Here is a 20,172-nt window from a genome sequence, read left to right as displayed (position 1 = left end):
TATAAGCGTGTTCGTTATAACCGTAGTTTACTGTATAAAGCATTTGATAGGGTTTCAAGTAATGAAGCTAAAGGATACACTTGAAGACAGCCTCGCGTTTTTTCATTCTTTCGATTTCGATCTCAGAAACATGACAAATATTCAACTAGTGGGAGAATGCGAAATGGAGAGATTTGGGCAAAATCACTCGTTATTGCGATCTAGCATTGTCATGTTTTATGTACAGAGTACATTCTTCTCGAGAAAGCAATATGTGGACATGATGCAAAACTCTCGCATTCTCGACTTGTCAAATGAGGCGACAAAACAGGAAATAGCGATGATACTACTTTTCTTTTTCTCACGTTCTCGCACTCTCACGTTTTCGCAATGTGCTCTTTTTTTGGTCTTACCAGGAAGTGAACAACAGAATAAGAACTGAATGAAATCATTCTACTCTAACCTGAACACTGACTTGAACTGACTGTACAAGTCATATATCTTGCGCATAATCTTACTTGCAATTTGACTTGAACTGTTTGTATAATCTAATTTGAGATGTTATAGAACATAAACATCAATTACCTGAACCCTGTTTAGTTCAAACTTTGAAAGTAGCTAAGGTTCAAAAGGTTCAGATATACACCGCCCGTACTGGCATGATGAAATTGTTCGATGTTATTAGTTATTAGTTCTTTCTGAATATGTTTCTCATATTATTAATTAGCAAAGGCTCAAATATATATCGCATTACTAAAATAAGTACCGAATATGCCACTACTTGGTAGTGCTTCATAAAGCCATGCTTTTCGGAATTGTAGAATGGACTCTTATTTCTTATGATTATTGTAATGAACAAAATGTCAATCCTCTCATCGGTTCATTTCCTTCTCCGTTTCACCATTCGCTCATGTGAGACAATTAACTGTAACAAATAGAACTTAAAAGTTGTTTCAGTGAGCACTAAAACCTGCAACAAAAATTTCAAACTCAACTTTTACCAATATGCTTCATACGTAATTCATGCTCATGTTCACTGATTATGTCCATGTTCACTGAAGCAATATCCTAATGAACAGAGCACGCAAAAACTGTGTATACCGCAAGAATAACTGTATACCCTATACAGCGTTACGTCCCTTTGCGCATGCAAGAAGTTTACAGAAGTACTCATAAAATGTTTTTGTCTCTTTCGATTATTGGAATGTTTTTTCTCGCTTTTTATTTCCAAGGTCACATCCGTCGTTTGTTGCTCTATGTGTCATGAGAAGTGTCACGTGTGCAGTCGTCTGAAAGTGAAAGAGCCATTTGTGAACTTCTGTGGAAAATGTTCGCGATGTGGCCATTGCATTAAATATCCATATATCCACTATCTCGCCATTACGGACACGGTCATTAGCATACGGACGACTGTGTTCTAGAACGAAATGCTTGGGGAAACCTGCATGGTTTAAGGTGGTACTGGTCTTAACCAGAACACAAGCATAATGTCCTATGATTATGGAAATGGTTTTGTCTCTTTCATTTTCTGTTTGGTGTGTCCAGCCTCTGTTTGGTGTGTCCAGCCTCTGTTTGGGAATATTAACCCATTAGCAGGAGTAAATTAATACCTCCAGCGCCTTCTATGGAAGGTGCCCTTTGAATATTCATGAGTCTAGTATTATGAGCCTAGTGTTCCCAAACAGAGGCTGGACACACCAAACAGAGTGTAAATATCCTGCAAAAGGCTGGACACAACAAACAGTGAGCAAATATTCCCAACAGAGGCTGGACACAACAAACAATAGGTTAATATTCCCAAACAGAGGCGGGACACACCAAACAGAGGGTAAATATCCTGCAAAAGGCTGGACACAACATTTATTTACTTTATTCACGCCGTGATATATTTCGTTGTAAATAGTCAGTCTTATTCTTATATTCAATCTTAATTTCCAACTCTTAGCCAGGCTCAGAACGATTTCACCAGTTCTCGTATTACCATTATCGATCCATTGTTTTCACATCACTGACATACTTAACACGCACACCTTCCGTCGGGTGGACAGTATTGATTCCATCATGACACTCAAGCATCGTGGAGTCCCACTCCCTACAAACACGCCGTGATAACAACATTGACTTTGGGTATAGAAGCACACATACCAGCTTGTCTCCTTCGATGTCCTTGTTTGAGGCAACGTTGCTCATGACGCTGATCCCTAGAGCCAGCATGGCAACTGCAGGTAGGAAGATATCACTCATATGATTTTTAGGGTAATTGTAAACTGGGCGGCAAAAGAAAGTATAGGTCGAGTTCCATGATCGATAAAAAAATAACAAGATAAAGTTTTGTTATGAATTATAATATAACCTAGGGAGGGGTAACAAATGATTGATTATCCACTGTTTGAAGGAAATTGTGCAATCACAGGTTATGTAAGCTCAAGGTAAACAATGGTGGGGTAAGTATTTCATTTTCGAAAGTTGTCTGAAATGTCCTCAAAACATTGTCAGTCACACTACAAGTTCATTGTCGACACAGTTGCCTTCAATGGCGTGTGTGACCTCAATGCCTGCTGTGATTGATGGCGTCAGTCTTCTGATGACGTGGACTGGAATCCGTTGCCACTCGTCTCTCAGGTCCTGCTGCAACTGTTGTCTGTTGACGGGAGGCTGATGGCGTGCTCTAATCTGTCTGTCAAGATGGTCCCACAGATGTTCAATAGAATTCATATCGGGTGAGTGGGCAGGCCAGGGCACAACGTCAACGTTCTGCTGGTTTAGAAAGTTCCGAGTCAGACTTGCAGTATGGGGCCTGGCACTGTCGTGTTGAAACAATGTCCCCTGCTGTTGGTTTTGTAAGCACGGAAGCACAACTGGCTGCAACACTTGGTCTCTGTACTGCACAGCGTTCAGGTTTCCCTGTATAATCACCAAATACCTGATCTCCACAAATACCGCCCCACACCATGACACCTCCCCTGCCGAATGGATTGACCTCTCGAATACACGCCAGAGCCGAACGTTCCCCTCTGCGTCGATAAACTCGTTCTCTGCCGTCATTTCGAAACATGTTAAACCGAACCAGCGTCGAACCTGCCTCGCCCATCGCAGTCTCAGGCATCGATGTTGAGCAGTCAGTACCATTCCTCGGAAAGGACGATACGCTCGGATTCCAGCAGCACGAAGTCATCGTAGTACTGTACGTTGGCTAATGGGATGTCCCAAAGCTGTTACTGCCGTTGCCGTCGCCGTTACGAATCTGTTTCGCAGGTGCATGAGCCGTATCTGACCGTCTTCCAGTGGTGTTGTCATTCGGGGTCGTCCGGTTCTAGGCCTGTCCTGTGTCCTCCCTGTCTGCCTGTACCGCTGAATCAGCCTGGCTACTGTCAATGGTGTACAACCAAACCTTCTGGCAATTTGGACCTGTGTTGCCCCCATTTTGGTACCTATTCCTGGGCAGTCATATTCCCAATACCAACATTCGACTAGTTATCGCTGTTTTTAGGAAAATTACAAATTGCCAACATATACTTTCTTATGCCGCTCAGTTTACAGTGAATTTGTCTGGTATTCACAAAAGGGCTCAGTTTGCGCTCTCCGGATGAAATTTGAAAACTAAATATTTATTATGTCCATCTTTTTTAATAATTTGGCTGACCCGTAAAGATCCGGGAAGAGAATTGGTCTTCAGCAACCCATGCTTGCAGTGACCGGCGACTATGTTGGTCGTAAGAGGCGACTCACGGGATGTTGTTTAACGCCGCACTCAGGAATATTCCTGCTACATGTATATGACGGCGGTCTGTGAATAATCGAATCTGGACAAGACAATCCAGTGATTGACATCATGAGCATCAATCCACGCAATTGGGAGACGATGACAAAACATCAACCAAGTCAGCGAGCTTGACCACCCGATCCCGTCAGTCGCACTCTTACGATAAGCATTGGTTGCTGAAGTCCCATTCTATCTCGGATCTTCACGGTTCAAAGAGCGGTATAAATAAAGTATCTTACGGAGAAATGTCAGAATATGAAAGATTTATAAGGATTTGATTTCTAAATCACCTGAGGGCGTCACGTATTACCTTGGTCGTGTTTCCTTTTGTTCTTTATTTTAAAAATTTTCAAAGCCTGATAACTTGCAATGTATTTTCTATAAACATGAGTATATTGTCAATTGTTCGTTTAACCATGTTCAAAATCAATATTGGATTATATAAACGTTAATTTTAAAGTCCTCTCTAGGTTTGGGAAGATTCGATCTGCATAAATAAGGCAAGGCAGTGATGAATTGAGCTCCAACAAGTGAAGTCAATATATGCATTGCCATTAAAACTATGGGTGTGTTGTTAAGGGGACACTCGATCTCTGATGACATATTCACTTTCAAGCACTTGATGCGATGTACTTTCAAAGCTTCAGAAAGTTTATTTCATTCTAAATATAAAGCAAACGTCCTTCGTGGTAGCTTTTCAAAGACCGTTATGCGACTCTTACCGCACTTAAGGCCTTAGTAAGACTTCCAGAATGATTAAGGGGGCACGGGTGGCCCAGTCGCCTAAGGTGCCGCGATTCCCTGTGCAGAGTTGCGTCCCTTGGGCACGCCAGACACCTGTGATTGTGGATTCTAATCCCAGTTCGCCCTGATTGTGTTTCTAGGTTTGTCAGCACCATACCCGTGCTCGTGGGTTTCACCGAAGTGGTAAACGTCTGAGACCTGCATCACTTCGGGCTTTCCTCCCACATTAAGCTGACACGCCGTGATATAACTGGAATACTGTTAAAAACGGCGTTCAACCCAACTCACTCACTCACACCCTCCAGAAATGTTTGTGACTATTGAAGGCCATTTTCATTTTGATTCACCAATGACAATAATGATGTCACAGATCCCTATTTTGACTTGTACCTTACCTTCCCGAATGGCTTTTCAGGTAAACAATTGACGGCTTCACAGTGATTCAAAGACACATTCCTGTGATATAGACGGAATCGTACAATGGTTGTGTCGCTCTTATTGTAATGTCAAAAAGCAGCAGCAGTTATATAATTCACAGTGGAACAAGCTATTTCACATGCTTAAAAAAGCGACAAAACCCTACCCATATTCATAAAAAAATTATGATGATACCAGGTTCGCGAATAGGTGAGCGTACCCTGTCCCACCTGAGTCACCCGTCACAAACGCATGCCAAGGCAAGTTAATTGTTCGCCTGAAAAAACAACATGAGATCATAAATATGGTACAAGTCAAAATAAGGAATTGCATCGGACATCATTAATGTCACCGATGCATTAAATTTGAAAATGTCCTCCAGAAACTTTTAAATATTAATCTTGACTAAACTATTGTTTCAAAAAGTATTAACGCTGATATCGAAATATACAATGATATGATATTATCATTACAAGGGAATAACCAATCTAGATTATCCGCTGAAACAGATTCCATTGAGCATAAGGGGTTGGATTATTGCTGAGTGCGGCGTTAAACAACAAACAAACAAAAACAACATATACCACACTTTACCTAAGGACCAGATGCCAAGTTGTGATTGAACAGATTATCAATATGAAGAACAAATTTTGAAAGCCATGCGTTCAGCTTGTCAATATCATGGCGTCTCTTTTCGGTGTTAATGTTTGTGATTGACATTAGTCTTTCATTAAACGTGTCGGGTAGCACCAGCTGAAGAACAAACACATACTGACATCCCCGCCCACCCCCTACACTGCCCATTATCCATTGCCATTTATAACTTGCCCGTGAAGAGATCACCCGTTTAATAAACATACAGCTGTATTTCACATTGTGTAATACCAAAACGCGTGCTTATGTACTCTCGGAACATGTTTTACGAACAAATATTGAAAGCTCTCGACATCCCTTGGCTTATTCAACGACATTGCGGGTGGAGATGATAGATCGCTGAGAGGAGCTTATGCACACTCGATGACCCCAGCAACCTTGTTGCTAGGCCGACGTCACACGGCATTGTTTCGCCGATGGATCTTGCAACAAAATTCCACAAATTACGTCATCGGGTACTGTGACGTGATTGTAAACTTTGAGGTGCAAGGCCCCGTTCCACAAGGCGATCGTACTGTAGCGCGACGTTGTAGCACGGGTTGCGAGCGGTACCTTTGATCTTACCCGTGCTGTATCATGGTAGTAAGAGCACAGTTTGTTAAAGATTATAACCATTGGCTGATGCCAAGATCAGCAAGCCCCGCCTACTAGCTTGAGAAATTTCAAACTTACAACAATGTTTCTTCAGTGTTGTACACAGTGTTCAAGAGTAATAACGTAAATAAACAACAAAAAACAATAGAAATGTTTATAACTTAAATAAAAGATTACAATGTAACTGTCAAACATAAAAACAACTGGACACAGAACGCATTTTGCTAAATTTGGAAAATTAATAGTTGACATTTCTAATGTGCCTTTGAAAATTCCAAAGTTTACACTTGATTTAACAATTAGATTAAAAGTTTAGAACGGTTCGAAGGTAGAAAGCATGTGACGTCATATTTAACGTCATCTTTATACGTCACTAAATTTTACACAAACTCACGCAATTTTGGAATGACCGTCGCAACCCGTGCTACAAGTCACTTACAACACACCCACCTACTCGTTGTTTGGGCAGTAAGAGCACGGATTGGCTTGGCATTTGATTGACAGACAAAAGGATCACCTCGGCTGCCTAAACAACTCGTCTTGGTGTGTTGTAACTATAACACAGTCGTTGGTCTAAGTTAAAGTATGTGAGTTGCGATAACCTTAGCGCTACGATAGTTTTGTCGAACGGACGTCTGAATTCTGAAGGTAGACCGTTGTATGGTATCAAATTCATACGTTTTAACTTTTGACGTGTTTGAAGTATTATTATGTTGAACTCAATTGGATTATGCCGTGGGTCGTGTAGGTGTCAGCCTATTCACACTCAACAGTATAATTCTAAAAACCGTTATAAATGACAAGTAATAAATAAAATACTAAACTCGCTCCCGTGTAAAACCAATTTCATGAAACGAGTGAATAGTTGTGGTATCTGACTCGCTTTCGCTCGTGAGATACCACAACTATTCACTCGTTTCATAAAATTTGTATATCACGGGAGCTCGTTGAGTGTTTTGTATTTACCTACCAGTGATAATTTATCAGCGCTAATCTATGAAGTGTTGGTTTCCATTGTCTATTGCTAGTCGCCGTCATTATCGGTTGGCTTCCCTTGTGAAGTTATCTATTTATTATGACTGCTTAACAATACTTCCACTCCCATTCATGCCATCAGAACATTAAAACTTCTGATTTATTTATATTATCTGTTCAAACATGGTAGTCTTTCACTCGAACTGAAAGACTAAAGAATTGACGTTTCTGACAAATAATGCCATCCACAAGACTGTGTGACAAAAGGAAGGAATGGGTTCAACTTCGAAATGGTCGTCATCCCTTTGTGTCGAGCAACGTACCCGAGCTCCAGTCTCTGATGTTTCGCTTCACAACCTTTGAGATGCCACCGAGCTAAGATTTCGAAGAGAAAACACTATTCCCCAAGGGTTACAACATTTGAGTTAATGTTATCATAGCAACAGTGATGGCAGTGCTAATGTGGGAAGAGCGGAGGGTAGCACTCGGTGAGACATGCACACGACTACGTACAAGCAAATGGCTTACTGATACGAAACATGTACTATGTGAAGACTTTGGTAAATACTCGACGCTGATTGGCCAGTCATGAAACATTCATGATTTATCCTTTATAAATCATTTAGATTCTGACATTTCCTCGGATGACTCGTTGTTTATACCGTCCTTTGACTAAGGACCTGATTTTGAAAGTACAGGCCCATCTTCCCGAGGCAAGAGAGTTAACTGACTTTAAAAGTCCAGTTTCCACCCTTGCCGAACTAGGCTGGAATTCCTGGGCTCGATCGTAGCGCCACCAGTGGCTATTACGAGTTATGTCCTTTCTATGCCTCACCTATTGACCAATCAGATTCAACCTCTCGTATCACTTGCATTTGTTTCAAACAAAACGGTGGTGCCCAGTCAAGACGATCTGATCGATAATCAAGATCTATATCGTGATAAAACGAGTCTTACATCGCGAAGTGCATCAAATCACGTGAGCACCTTGATTAAAAACATGAAAAGATTTAGAAAATATCTGTTGACAACGAGTTGGCGGTGCACATGCTTTGCAAATCCTGCAGTCGACAGAAATCTGTATGACACTCTACGAACCGGATTTCGATTTCGGTGTGCGATTTTGATTGGACTATGCATGGACTCGTTTGTCCAGCCAAAATCTAACTCCATAATACCAGCCTAGTTCGGCAAGGGTGGAAACTGGACTTTTATAGTTAGTTAACTCACTTGCCTCGGGCTTCAGAGAAGACTCGCCAGCAGGACTTGATAATTGAATCATAACGAGAAAGGGTGAGTGAGTGAGTTGGGTTTAACACCCCTTTCAACAGTATTACAGTTATATCGCCGCGTGTCAGCTTAGTGTGGGAGGAAAGCCCGAAGTGATGCAGGTCTCAGACGTTTACCACTTCGGTGAAACCCACGAGCACGGGTATGGTGCTGACAAACCTAGAAACATAATCGGGGCGAACCGGGATTCGAGCCCACAAACATAGGTTTCTGGCGTGCACAGGGGACGCACCTTTACACAGCGAATCGCGGCACCTCAGACGACTGGGCCACCCGTGCCACCCATAAAGAGAAAGGACCGAATTACCCACTGAATGAAGATCAAAGATAACATAGGAGTATATCCTAAGTCCTGTCTTCAGAGGTTAACTCCTACTATTAGTCACAACCTTACAAATAATATTCAACCGTTTGGTTATGTTCCTCTCGTACAAACACACCAGTGCTATTGAAAATGTTTCATCGACTGTAATGGTTTCCTTTCAGGAAATATTCTTGGCGGCAAACCATCAACTGATCCAAACGGAAATGATGAACGGTCGGATACGTGTATGTTTACTGATGCACAACCAACACCTTACTGGCAGGTGGATCTACAGGGCTACTATGACGTCCACAACATCACCTTGGAAACGTTCTGGGGAGCATGGGGTTTGTGAAGCTATAATTAACAGCTACTGCTCCTTCCGTACGGCACCAAGTGAGCAGGATTGCTACACGTGGTGCCAAGTGCAACTTTGTCTTCTCTTTGTCACGCCGCACTCAGCACTATTCGGCAGTCTGTAAATAATCCAACCTGCACTAGGCAATCCAGTGAATGACATCTTGAGCATCGATCCACACAATTGGGATACGATGACATGTATCAATTAAGTCAGCGAGCCTGACCACCTGATCCCGTTAGTAGCCTCTTACGACAAGCATAGTTGCCTTTTACAGCAAGCATGGGTTACTCAAGACTTATTCTACCCCGGATCTTCACGGGTCTCGTTCATTTTACTGCCGTACATGGGATTGTTACATCTCAAAGAACAATGTCTGTAGGTACGAAACAAGCAACATTCCATATGAAGAGCGTTCCTGCCATGTATGAATGAGTTACGTCACTCGATGGAAGTCCACACAGACAGAGGCGTGTCCGTTGTGTGCATTGGTGCAGACCGTCCACCCTCTTCTCATTGAGTGAGTGGGTGAGTGAGTGAGTTGTGTTTAACGCCGGTTTTAACGTTATTCAAGTTATATCAGGGCGTATCAGCTTAATGTGGGAGGAAAGCCCGAAGCGATGCAGGTCTCAGACGTTAACCACTTCGGTGAAACCCACGAGCACGGGTATGGTGCTGACAAACCTAGAAACATAATCGGGGCGATCATGTTTAGGAGTGATGTTTGCAGTTTAGCATTAAGTATCCTTCCGAATTACATGTAGATATGAAGGTAAATTTATTGTTTTCATGATTTCTATACATATTATCTTAATCTTAAACCAGATGGATGAGAACAGAAGCATGAACCATGCGTTTCTACACACAGGATGGAAAACACAGTCAGTTAAGATCCAGACCTACTTCAGCAACCCTGACCAGTGTCCTAGTGGTGTCGGCTTTCTCTATGGAACAACACCAGCAGATACAGGCGAGTCACAGACTCACGTATTCCACGCTACATCCACACACCCTGTTCGGTACATTCGACTCGTTGCCACAACGCAACCAGACCTTGCTCTGAAGGAAGCATTGGCTATGGGCGTTCGCACAACACGTGGTACAGGTATGATATCACCCAATTACCATTAATAACTCCAGGTTTCTGCACTGGGTATGCAATGTATATAAAAAGGGGAGGGATTCAAAATAGTGGACAATTTTCGCGAGGAGCAAACGATGCATACAACGAACGAATTTCAACAGTCCCTTGCTGTTCGTTTTGATTATGTATTATTGTACTTGTTGTTCACTTGTTTAGATAATACTATCGTATCAGTCAGTTGGTTACTACTACTACTATTACTACTACTACCCATGGGGAATCGGGGTGGAATGTGTAAGTGGCGAACGAATTGAGCAACCCGTTTGCCGTGGGTTGCATCCCTGTGTCGCTGGAGGAAGGGAGTCTGGTGGTTTCGGGCATTTGAGCCAGGAACCGGCGTTCCTTTGTCCACTTCGACCATTCCTTCACCTAGACGGTTAGTAGAATTGGCCCGACTCTTAAAATTGGCCGGTCACGCCATGCCCTGTACATTGACATATGTTGTTTAGAAATAACATATCAAACAATTTTGAATGATGAAATATGATAAACCTACTTCTGCAAATCTAAATATTGCCTAGAGTCTTATGCCAGAAGGCGGTTGCTCATAGGACAATTTGGTGATGTCAACGTCCGAATTACGTCGCAGATTGTTCTGTCATGGGACAAACTAGTTAAGCATTTATTTTGATAGAAAAATGTAGCTATTCGCGTTGTATTTTCTGAAGTATAACATCACTGTATCCTTGATTCCACTGCAGCACCGTCCTTGTAGACACTCTATGGCGGGTGGAGAACATGGATGCTGAAAAATATTTTCACATGTCTTTAAATCTAGACTCTGGTTCAACTAAATAATACAAACGTAGGCATGTACTCGTATATTCTCTTTCATCTGATGAAGATGTGCCTTCACAAGTGGCTGATTCTTGGCCCAGGTTCATTGTCATCGCATCCGCTGATGACAATCCTCTCAAACTTTATCCTTTTGATTTATCACTTACAAACTCAAATTTCCTAAATGAATTCGAATGGTCAGTCCACAAAGACTGTGACCAGTTCTTCAAACAATAACTCCAAATAATGTTCCTCCATCATCAAGATGGAATTTTCACTAAAGCTAACTGGTCTTTGTTCGAGCCAATCGGTACGAGCAAATTAAATCCTGATCTTATGTGGACGTTCCTTATCAAATTAAAGCGTTCTCTGATGAACTAAACAAAATAGCTGATGAATGTTTTCCAAAGTCCTCTGCAATTCCCCACATACGTAAACCATGGTTTAACAATGACTGCAAACAAGCCAGGAAGTCGAGGAAAAAGGCTGAGCGTTATTTCTGTCGCCATCTTATGGTCCATAATTTGAATTAATATAAAAATTTAAACGTTAAAGAAATGCGAACATTTAAACAAAGTAACCGCCAATCTTGGCAAAATTATTCCCTAAACTAAATTCACGAACATGTCCAAGGTATGGAATATGATCCAAAACATCTAAAGTACTAAATTCAGTATTCACCATCTTGCAAATGGGGACCATTTACAAACTCATAAATCAGATAATGCTTATAAACTCGGTGGAACTTTGGCTAAACACTCTTCCTCTTCCAACCATGTACCTCAATTCCAAAAGCATCAAAAACAGCAAGAAAACAAACCTATTGAGTGTAATTCACATAACAGGGAAGATTATTATGAACTATTCTCTATTCATGAACTCCATACTGCCCTAGGACAAGCTCACAATACTGCTACAGGAGCTGATAACATTCATCATCTACTTCTGAAACACTTACTACAGTCGTCTTTAAAAACATTATTGAATATTTATGATGAAAGGTGGACGACAGGGAAATTTCCTTCTTCGTGGCTTGATGCTACAATACCCAAATCCAGGAGAGATCATTTTGACCATTCAAATTATAGACCAATATCATTTACAAGCTGCGTTTGCAAAACCATGGAACGCATGATAAATTATTGAATAGCTTGGTACTCAGAAACCGACAATCGTATTGCTGACGTTCAAAGTGGTTTCTGGAAAAACAGAAGTACCATACATCATTTATTTCCCTGAGAATGCAATAATCAATAAACAACATGCAGTGTCTATCTTTTTCGATCTTAAAAAAGCATATGACACTGCCTGGAAATACGGTATTTTAAAAGATTTACATGATTTTGGATAACGAGACCATTTGCCTCAATTTATATCCAAGTTTTTAACCGACAGGCAATTTCAAGTCCTCGTAGGATCTACCCTGTCTGATCATTATCAGGATGAGGGTGTCCCGCAAGGCAGTATCCTGTCTGTCACTTTGTTCAGTATTAAGATAACAAGTTTATCAAAATGATTCGATTCATGGATCATTCTTTGGGGATGATTTTTATATTTCTTGTTGTGGTAAAAACATGAATACTATTGAAAGGCAACTTAAGCTATGTTTAAATAAAATCCAGAAATGGTCTCCAGAAAATAGCTCTAAATTCTTAAAATTTAAAACAAACTTTTCATTTTTGTAGAAAATATAAACCCAGAACTAATATAAGATAACACCCTCATTACAGTTGTTAAAGAAGCGAGATTTTTAGGTATAATATTTTATCCACATTTGACTTTTCTGCCCCACATTAATTACTTAAAGGATAGATATGCGAAGGTCCTTGACTTATTAAAAGGTGTCTCTAATTCCAAGTGGGGAAGAATCAGAAAACCCTCCTTCAGCTATACAGAACACTGATACACTCTAAATTCGATTATGGCTCCATCGTTTATGACGGGGCCAGTAAAAGTAATTTAGAATTTTTGGATACAATACATCATCAAGGTCTGAAGCTTTGACTTGGTGTTTTCAGAACTTCTCCAATTAATAGTCTGTACGTGGAGGATGGTGAACCATCCCTAAAACAACGCCGCATAAAACTATCAATACAATACATCACAAAACGTTTTTCTAATCAATCTAACCCAGCTTACGAGTGCATTTTGAATCCTCTGTATGTTCTGTATCATAACGAACAATCACTTATTCCACCCCTCGGAATAAAATCAAACCTGACATTTCTGCTGCCCAAATTAAACTCTTTAACGTATCTCCCACCCAAATTCTGTCGTCTTTTTCGTGGCAACTGTTAAAGCCACAGGTAGACCTTTCCTTAACTAAACTCAAGAAATCAGATACTAATCTGTTAATTTATCAGCAAGAATATAATGAATTAAGAGGCACCTATAATACTCACAAATATATTTTACAGACGGATCCAAGGACGGTGGTGCATTTGCATGGAATAAAATCAAAAACTTGGTTACACCTACTTGGACTGTCAGTCCAGATTTGAAGAGGTCATTATGAGACGATGTCGTATTGGCCATAGCAGATATACACATGAGTATTTATTGAAAGGTGAAGATCCTCCATTTTGCATACCTTGTGATGAAAGAACCACGGTCAAGCATGACTACAATGATATTTCCACTTCAAAGGATAACTATTTCAAAGTTTCATCCATTGAGGATCTTTTAAATATTAGTGCTCATTTAATTATTGATTTTTTTTAAAGAATTTTTTTTATGATTACATGTTAGTTTCAATCAATAATCTGTGATATTCTACTCATTTTACTGTCCTTTGTTGACAGGCTTTTATAATTTAAATGTATTTCTTATGTATAACATTTGATAGTCTCTATATGGCTGAAATACTGCCGGCGTGACTTTAAATCTTAACTCACTCACTACTACTACTACTACTGCTGCTACTGCTACTGCTACTGCTGCTGCTGCTGGATCAGTCACTTTACTTTGGGGACGATTTATGTTCCATTACGTGGAAGGTCAGGCCCACACGTATCTAGGGGTGAAGGTTAGACAAAGAATGCACATATAAAGGAAATACATTGGCATCAATACAAATGTTAACTTGTATGTTAAATGTATGTTGTTCCCATCCATTGGGATTCTTTTGGTGTTTTTGATTGGACGAAACAAGGAATTTGGGGTATTGACACCCTCATACAGAGAATCATGTCAGACAATACATCCCGTGTGGTGCATGATTGTTCATCGTCGCTTGAATCACACGGCCATACGAGAACAATAATCAGGGCAACACACGACCATGAGAGAAACATTATCAGGGCAACACACGACCATGACAGAAACATAATCAGGGCAACACACGACCACACGAGAAACATTATCAGGGCAAACACACGGCCATACGAGAAACATAATCAGGGCAACACGACCATATGGGAGAAACATTATCAGGGCAACACACGACCATGAGAGAAACATTATCAGGGCAACACACGACCATACGAGAAACATTATCAGGGCAACACACGACCATACGAGAAACATTATCAGGGCAACACACGCCCACACGAGAGAAACATTATCAGGTCAACACACGACCATGAGAGAAACATTATCAGGGCAACACACGACCATACGAGAAACATTATCAGGGCAACACACGACCATATGAGAAACATTATCAGGGCAACACACGCCCACACGAGAGAAACATTATCAGGTCAACACACGACCATGAGAGAAACATTATCAGGGCAACACACGACCATGAGACAAACATAATCAGGGCAACACACGACCATGAGACAAACATTATCAGGGCAACACACGACCATGAGACAAACATAATCAGGGCAACACACGACCATGAGACAAACATTATCAGGGCAGCACGCGACCATGAGACAAACATAATCAGGGCAACACACGACCATGAGAGAAACATTATCAGGGCAACACATGACCATGAGACAATCATAATCAGGGCAACACACGACCATGAGACAAACATTACCAGGGCAACACACGACCATATGAGAAACACAATCAGGGCAACACACGACCATGAGACAAACATAATCAGGGCAACACACGACCATGAGAGAAACATTATCAGGGCAACACACGACCGTGAGACAAACATAATCAGGGCAACACACGACCATGAGACAAACATTATCAGGGCAACACACGACCATGAGACAAACATTATCAGGGCAACACACGACCATAACCTGAGTGTATAAACGCTACCTGTTCAATACATAATACAATGTTTTTGATTTTCTTTCATCAGAGTATGTACATGTTTATATTAATAACAATAAATTACTCAGTTTTCTAAAACACTCGTTAACCTCGCTTGGGGCACTTCGTGTAAGGTACGATTTCCCATTGTTCTTGATGAAAGATATCTGTCATATCATGTCACAACGGTTGCTTAAAATATTGCTCAATGAATATAGCTTGTCTTTACACAACACTTCTATATCATGCATGTTTCTATATACTGCTTTCTGATATACTTTCAGTCTCCAAGTTTTCAGCAAATAAGGGGAAGAAATTACAGACTACTATGGCCTCCATTACAACTTATTCAGCCAATGGATGCGGAATCCAATGTCACATGACTCAGTCCTGCCTCGCGTTCAGTTTCAACCCTTCTTTGACAACTGACAACTGTTTTCTCTCCGACTGCCCGAGCACAAACGACGAGACTGGTTGGATAACAAGGATCTTAGATCCGGGGTCTTACTGACACTGACCCGTAAAAGCCAGATGCGCGATAGTTGATTCGTTTGGGAGGATATCAATGCTGAAAATGTGCTTTGAAAAAGACACATTAATCGTGTCCTACTACACGCCAGTTTATTTAGCCACATAGACTGTTTTTAACATGTGTATTTCTGATAACATGGTGCGCAACATTTCGGGACAAAACATTATGTTCCAATCGAAGTGATCATATAAAATTCGTTTTACCAATCGCTGCGTGTACCAATAGCTCCAGAAACATTTTCTAAAATAGTCAGGTATCGTTCGCCCATCGCTCACAAAATTTAATCGGTCTAAATGTTCAGAAATGCTTATGCTGGCTGCAAAATGGCGATATTTTATTTAAAAATCACTCTCCTGAAAGTTGACCATGAACAATATCTATTCGATTTGATAAAACTCCGGATCTGGTATTCCTGTCTATTTAGTTATCATGATTGTTTTCTTATTGTGACAGCTTTATAATGTTTCAATGTTAATTGTTAGATTTTGTCCATACAGTTGCCACCCCATTGATATAAAATGTTTCAAACATACAAATATACAATCAGAAAGTTATCCTTGTCCATACAATTATGTAAAATTTAACAAATATGGTCGTCAAAGGCGCTACAATAATATGTTTGTATGCCTCCATAAACTCTCGCAATATTGAAGTCAATTCATAATTAATCTTGAACTTGTAATATTTTGTTTATGTTTATCACTACATGTGACTCCTTTTCAGCACTTTCTAAAGTGGCCCGTGAAGATCCGGGGTAGAATAGGTCTTCAGCAACACATGCTTGCTGTAAGAGGCGACTATGCTTGTCGTAAGAGGCGACTAACGGGATCGGGTGGTCAGACTCGCTGACTTTGTTGATGCATGTCATCATATCCCAATTGCGTGGATCGAAGTTTATGATATCAATCACTGGGTTGTCTGGTCCAGACTCGATTATTTACACACCGCCGTCATAAAGCTGGAATAGTGCTGAGTACGGCGTTAAACAACAAACAAACAAACAAACAAAACTTTCTAACGTAGCTGGCCTTTAGGCTCATGTGTACTCATGCATTCCAAGAGAGCACCGTTTTCAAAGAGCGTCTGTCGTCATGGCAGAATGTAGATATACATGTACCTACTGTGTTTCAAATTTGAGGTAGTCTAAGTGTAGATAATTAATTACCCCTTATTTATACATCAGGAACCGGGCGCTAATCTGCAGTTGGACGTCCTTAGATAGCAACACACGGAAGGTTTATATCCTGAATAGACATGGGGGCAGCGGCAGTCATCTAAGGAGGTGCAGTTCGCTGTGCAGAGTTTCGTCCCTTGGGCACGCCAGAAACCTATGATTGTGGGTTCGAATTCCGGTTCGCCCCGAATATGTTTATAGGTACCAGATACCGATATGTAAGATGCTTGAAACCCATTAGAATATACAGATATCACCCTTATTTCAGTACCTCCTAAAGCATATGCCAATATCATTAATACCAAGAGTGGCTGGAAAAGTACGAATTATTAGCACATGAACAGAATATTTTTCGGGACAAACGAGATTGGATTGATAATGTATCTGTTTTAGCATCGTTAAAACAAAACAGAATATATATATTATATACTGTTGTTACATGTGTCGAGCTAAAAATTAAAAATTAACGCCCTGAAGATCCGGGGTAGGATAGGTCTTCAGGAACCCATGCTTGCCGTAACAGGCGACTATGCATGTGGTAAGAGGCGACTAACGGGATCGGGTGGTCAGGCTCGCTGACTTGGTTGATGCATGTCATCGATCCCAATTATATGGATCGATGCTCATGATATCAATCACTGGATTGTCTGGTCCAGACTCGATTATTTACACACCGCCGTCATATAGCTGGAATATTGCTGAGTGCGGCGTTAAACAACAAACCATCCATCCATCCATCCATCGAGTGGAGATATGGGTTTTATATGATCAGTTGTTAAACAACATTTCAAGTTTTGAGACTTTACATAAAGATGAGTGATGATGGGGAGCAAGAAAATATTAAATATGTCCCAAAATAACAGAATCGTAAAAATATCCTTATTCAATTCGGTTTATTTCGTAAGTGTAGGCCATCGGCCCATAGTTACATTTGTATTAGGATGGATGTGATGTACACAGCTGTTATTGTTGTGACAATAATGTACTACGAAGTGACATCGCTTTATAGATATAAATAGCTAGACGTTCAATTAATTTTCAATAAATTGTAGATATAATGTTATTAAATTTTTGCTTATTCGGATATTTACAATATTTTTGTGGTAAATGATCCACCCGTAACTTGTTATAACCGGAGCAAACTAACAAAACATAATACTCGTCCTCCACGTACCCAGTATTACAAACACAGCATAGTCTTCTGTCACGTGCACGTGGGATATTAGCGTGTCTCCCAGTTTCAACAGACAGCTGATGCGAAAAACATCTAAACGGAGCAAGCGCCACTCTCAATTTATTGAGGGTCACACTGCTAAGATACAGCTATGTACCAAACGATACCTTGAATAGAGAAAAAGAGACAGATTTACTACCCTTTTCCAGAAGACTATGCCAAACTACAGTTTCAATTTCAAGTACAACTACATTTCAGACGCGACATAAATTCTGTCAAAAAATATTAATAACCTTAATGACATTGTAACCTCGTCCCAATAAAATAAAAAATATATATTCTAACTAAAAGTGATAATGAAAGGTAGGGCAGAGAATTGTAGGATAATAATGTAAATGGCAATAAGCTTAGAGCTTACAGGTAATTTAGGACGCTAAATGGTGTATATATATAGCCGTATTGTTTTAGCTTTATTTTGATGTTGATCTTTACCTTTTGCCTTAGAAACTGGACGTTTTAAAAAAACACCAACCCGTCTTCTAAATATAATTTATTCAGTTGTTTAATTGTTTCATACAGTTTAATAACATAATTATTAAGACGAAGCACATATTTGAATGTCATGTCCATTTTATGAAGATCTGAGACGCACAGTTTTTAAATACAGTAATCTACGGTTATAACGAACTCAAGGGGACCACTAATTTTAGTTCGTAATAGACGTAGTTCGATATAAACATACATACAGCAAATATACAGCAAATGGCCGGGACTGAAAAAATAGGTTCGTTATATCGGTCAGTTCGTTATAAGCATGTTCGTTATAAACGTAGTTTACTGTATTGTATGAAAACCTACCTTTACAAATCTGACTGATTTAAACGAACATGTATTTATTTTATAGTCACACAATTTACGTCCTATTAGCAAGCACACTTAATATTACCTATGTATGTTACCATGTATAATATTGTTTTGTACATGATACGAACAATATCCTCTTTATGTGTTATGTATTACTGTGTCTCAAAAGCCCAATGGCTTGATTTTGCTTTTCATTTACTTATGTAACGACTGACAGAAAATAAACTATTTCTCTGTATCCCCCTCTCATTTATACATTTGAAATGTGTGTGTGTGTGTGTGTGCGTGCGTGCGTGCGTGCGTGCGTGCGGAGAGGTCTGGAGAAACAGAAACAGACCTGGTCTCATCTGCAGAACAATACACTATCTCAGTCTTGTCGTCTTCACAAAGCTAGGCGTGTCTGACGGTTACGTGGAAGCCAACTTTGGCGTATCGCTGGACCTAGGTGAGATGACACTGGGCTGTCATATCCTATGAATGTCAGCTGACACTTGACTGACTGATATAGAAGATTTAACGTGCGCTTTCCGACTGTAGCATATTTCGCACACGGTGCTGACACTTAGAACACCCAAGCTTATATAGTTGCCTCCCATGTTTGTTGTGTTCGGGAGAGTTGTTCCCTGGTTGCGTTCGGGAGAGCTGTTCCGAGGATTACAGTTTAGCTTGTGACAGTGTGATGGCACCCATCACAAACACACGCAAGGGTAAGTCTGTTGTTCACACGGGAACATATGGCACAAGTCAAAATAAGTCAAAAGTCAATAATTTTGTGTGTGTCTGACTAGTGCTGGTTTTATAGCGCTAACCCACTAATACACCAGGCCATAGTTTTAACATGGATACCCCACTCAGAGTAACCCAACCGCTTAACATGGATACCCCACTCAGAGTAAACCAACCGAGCTGACCAGTACTGGTTTTATCCCCTTGACGCAGATAACAACAAGTACCATCTTCTAACTTCTTGACACGCCCTCTGATCGAACCACCAACCTCCACTCTCTGTCCAGACCACAGAGGCAGGCGTGCCCTGATTGAGTTGTTAGTAAGGAGATAGTAGTGAGATATGGGCCTGAGAGTGTAGCTGGCCCTAAGTGAGGTGGTTGACCGGTGAGTGGGCCTGAGTGAGTAGGTGACTAGGCGTGGATGAGCAAGTGGTCCTGAGTGAGTAAGTGGGCCTTACTGAGTTGGTCGGGCCA

General features: G+C 40.6%; 1 protein-coding gene across 1 annotated transcript; it reads left to right on the top strand.

The window, feature by feature from the left end:
• Positions 1-984: 984 nt before the first annotated feature.
• LOC139473137 (uncharacterized) lies at positions 985-15,779 on the top strand. The gene is made up of 5 exons (XM_071255656.1): positions 985-995; positions 2,128-2,204; positions 8,903-9,067; positions 9,947-10,183; positions 15,511-15,779. Exons 1-5 carry the CDS (start codon positions 985-987, stop codon positions 15,735-15,737), a joined length of 717 nt encoding a protein of 238 aa, XP_071111757.1. The 3' UTR covers positions 15,738-15,779.
• The last annotated feature ends 4,393 nt before the right edge of the window (positions 15,780-20,172 follow it).

The sequence above is a fragment of the Haliotis cracherodii genome, unplaced genomic scaffold, assembly GCF_022045235.1.
Source record: "Haliotis cracherodii isolate W230 unplaced genomic scaffold, xgHalCrac1.p SCAF_27, whole genome shotgun sequence".
NCBI lineage: Eukaryota > Metazoa > Mollusca > Gastropoda > Lepetellida > Haliotidae > Haliotis > Haliotis cracherodii.
This window is presented reverse-complemented; position numbering and strand designations above follow the sequence as displayed.

What these genes read in the sequence shown, in the direction of transcription:
- LOC139473137 (XM_071255656.1), top strand. An exon ending in AGCCAGCATGGCAACTGCAG is followed by an intron (nt 2,205 to 8,902) that starts GTAGGAAGATAT and finishes GTTTCCTTTCAG; the next exon opens with GAAATATTCTTGGCGGCAAA. An exon ending in TCGCACAACACGTGGTACAG is followed by an intron (nt 10,184 to 15,510) that starts GTATGATATCAC and finishes ATATACTTTCAG; the next exon opens with TCTCCAAGTTTTCAGCAAAT.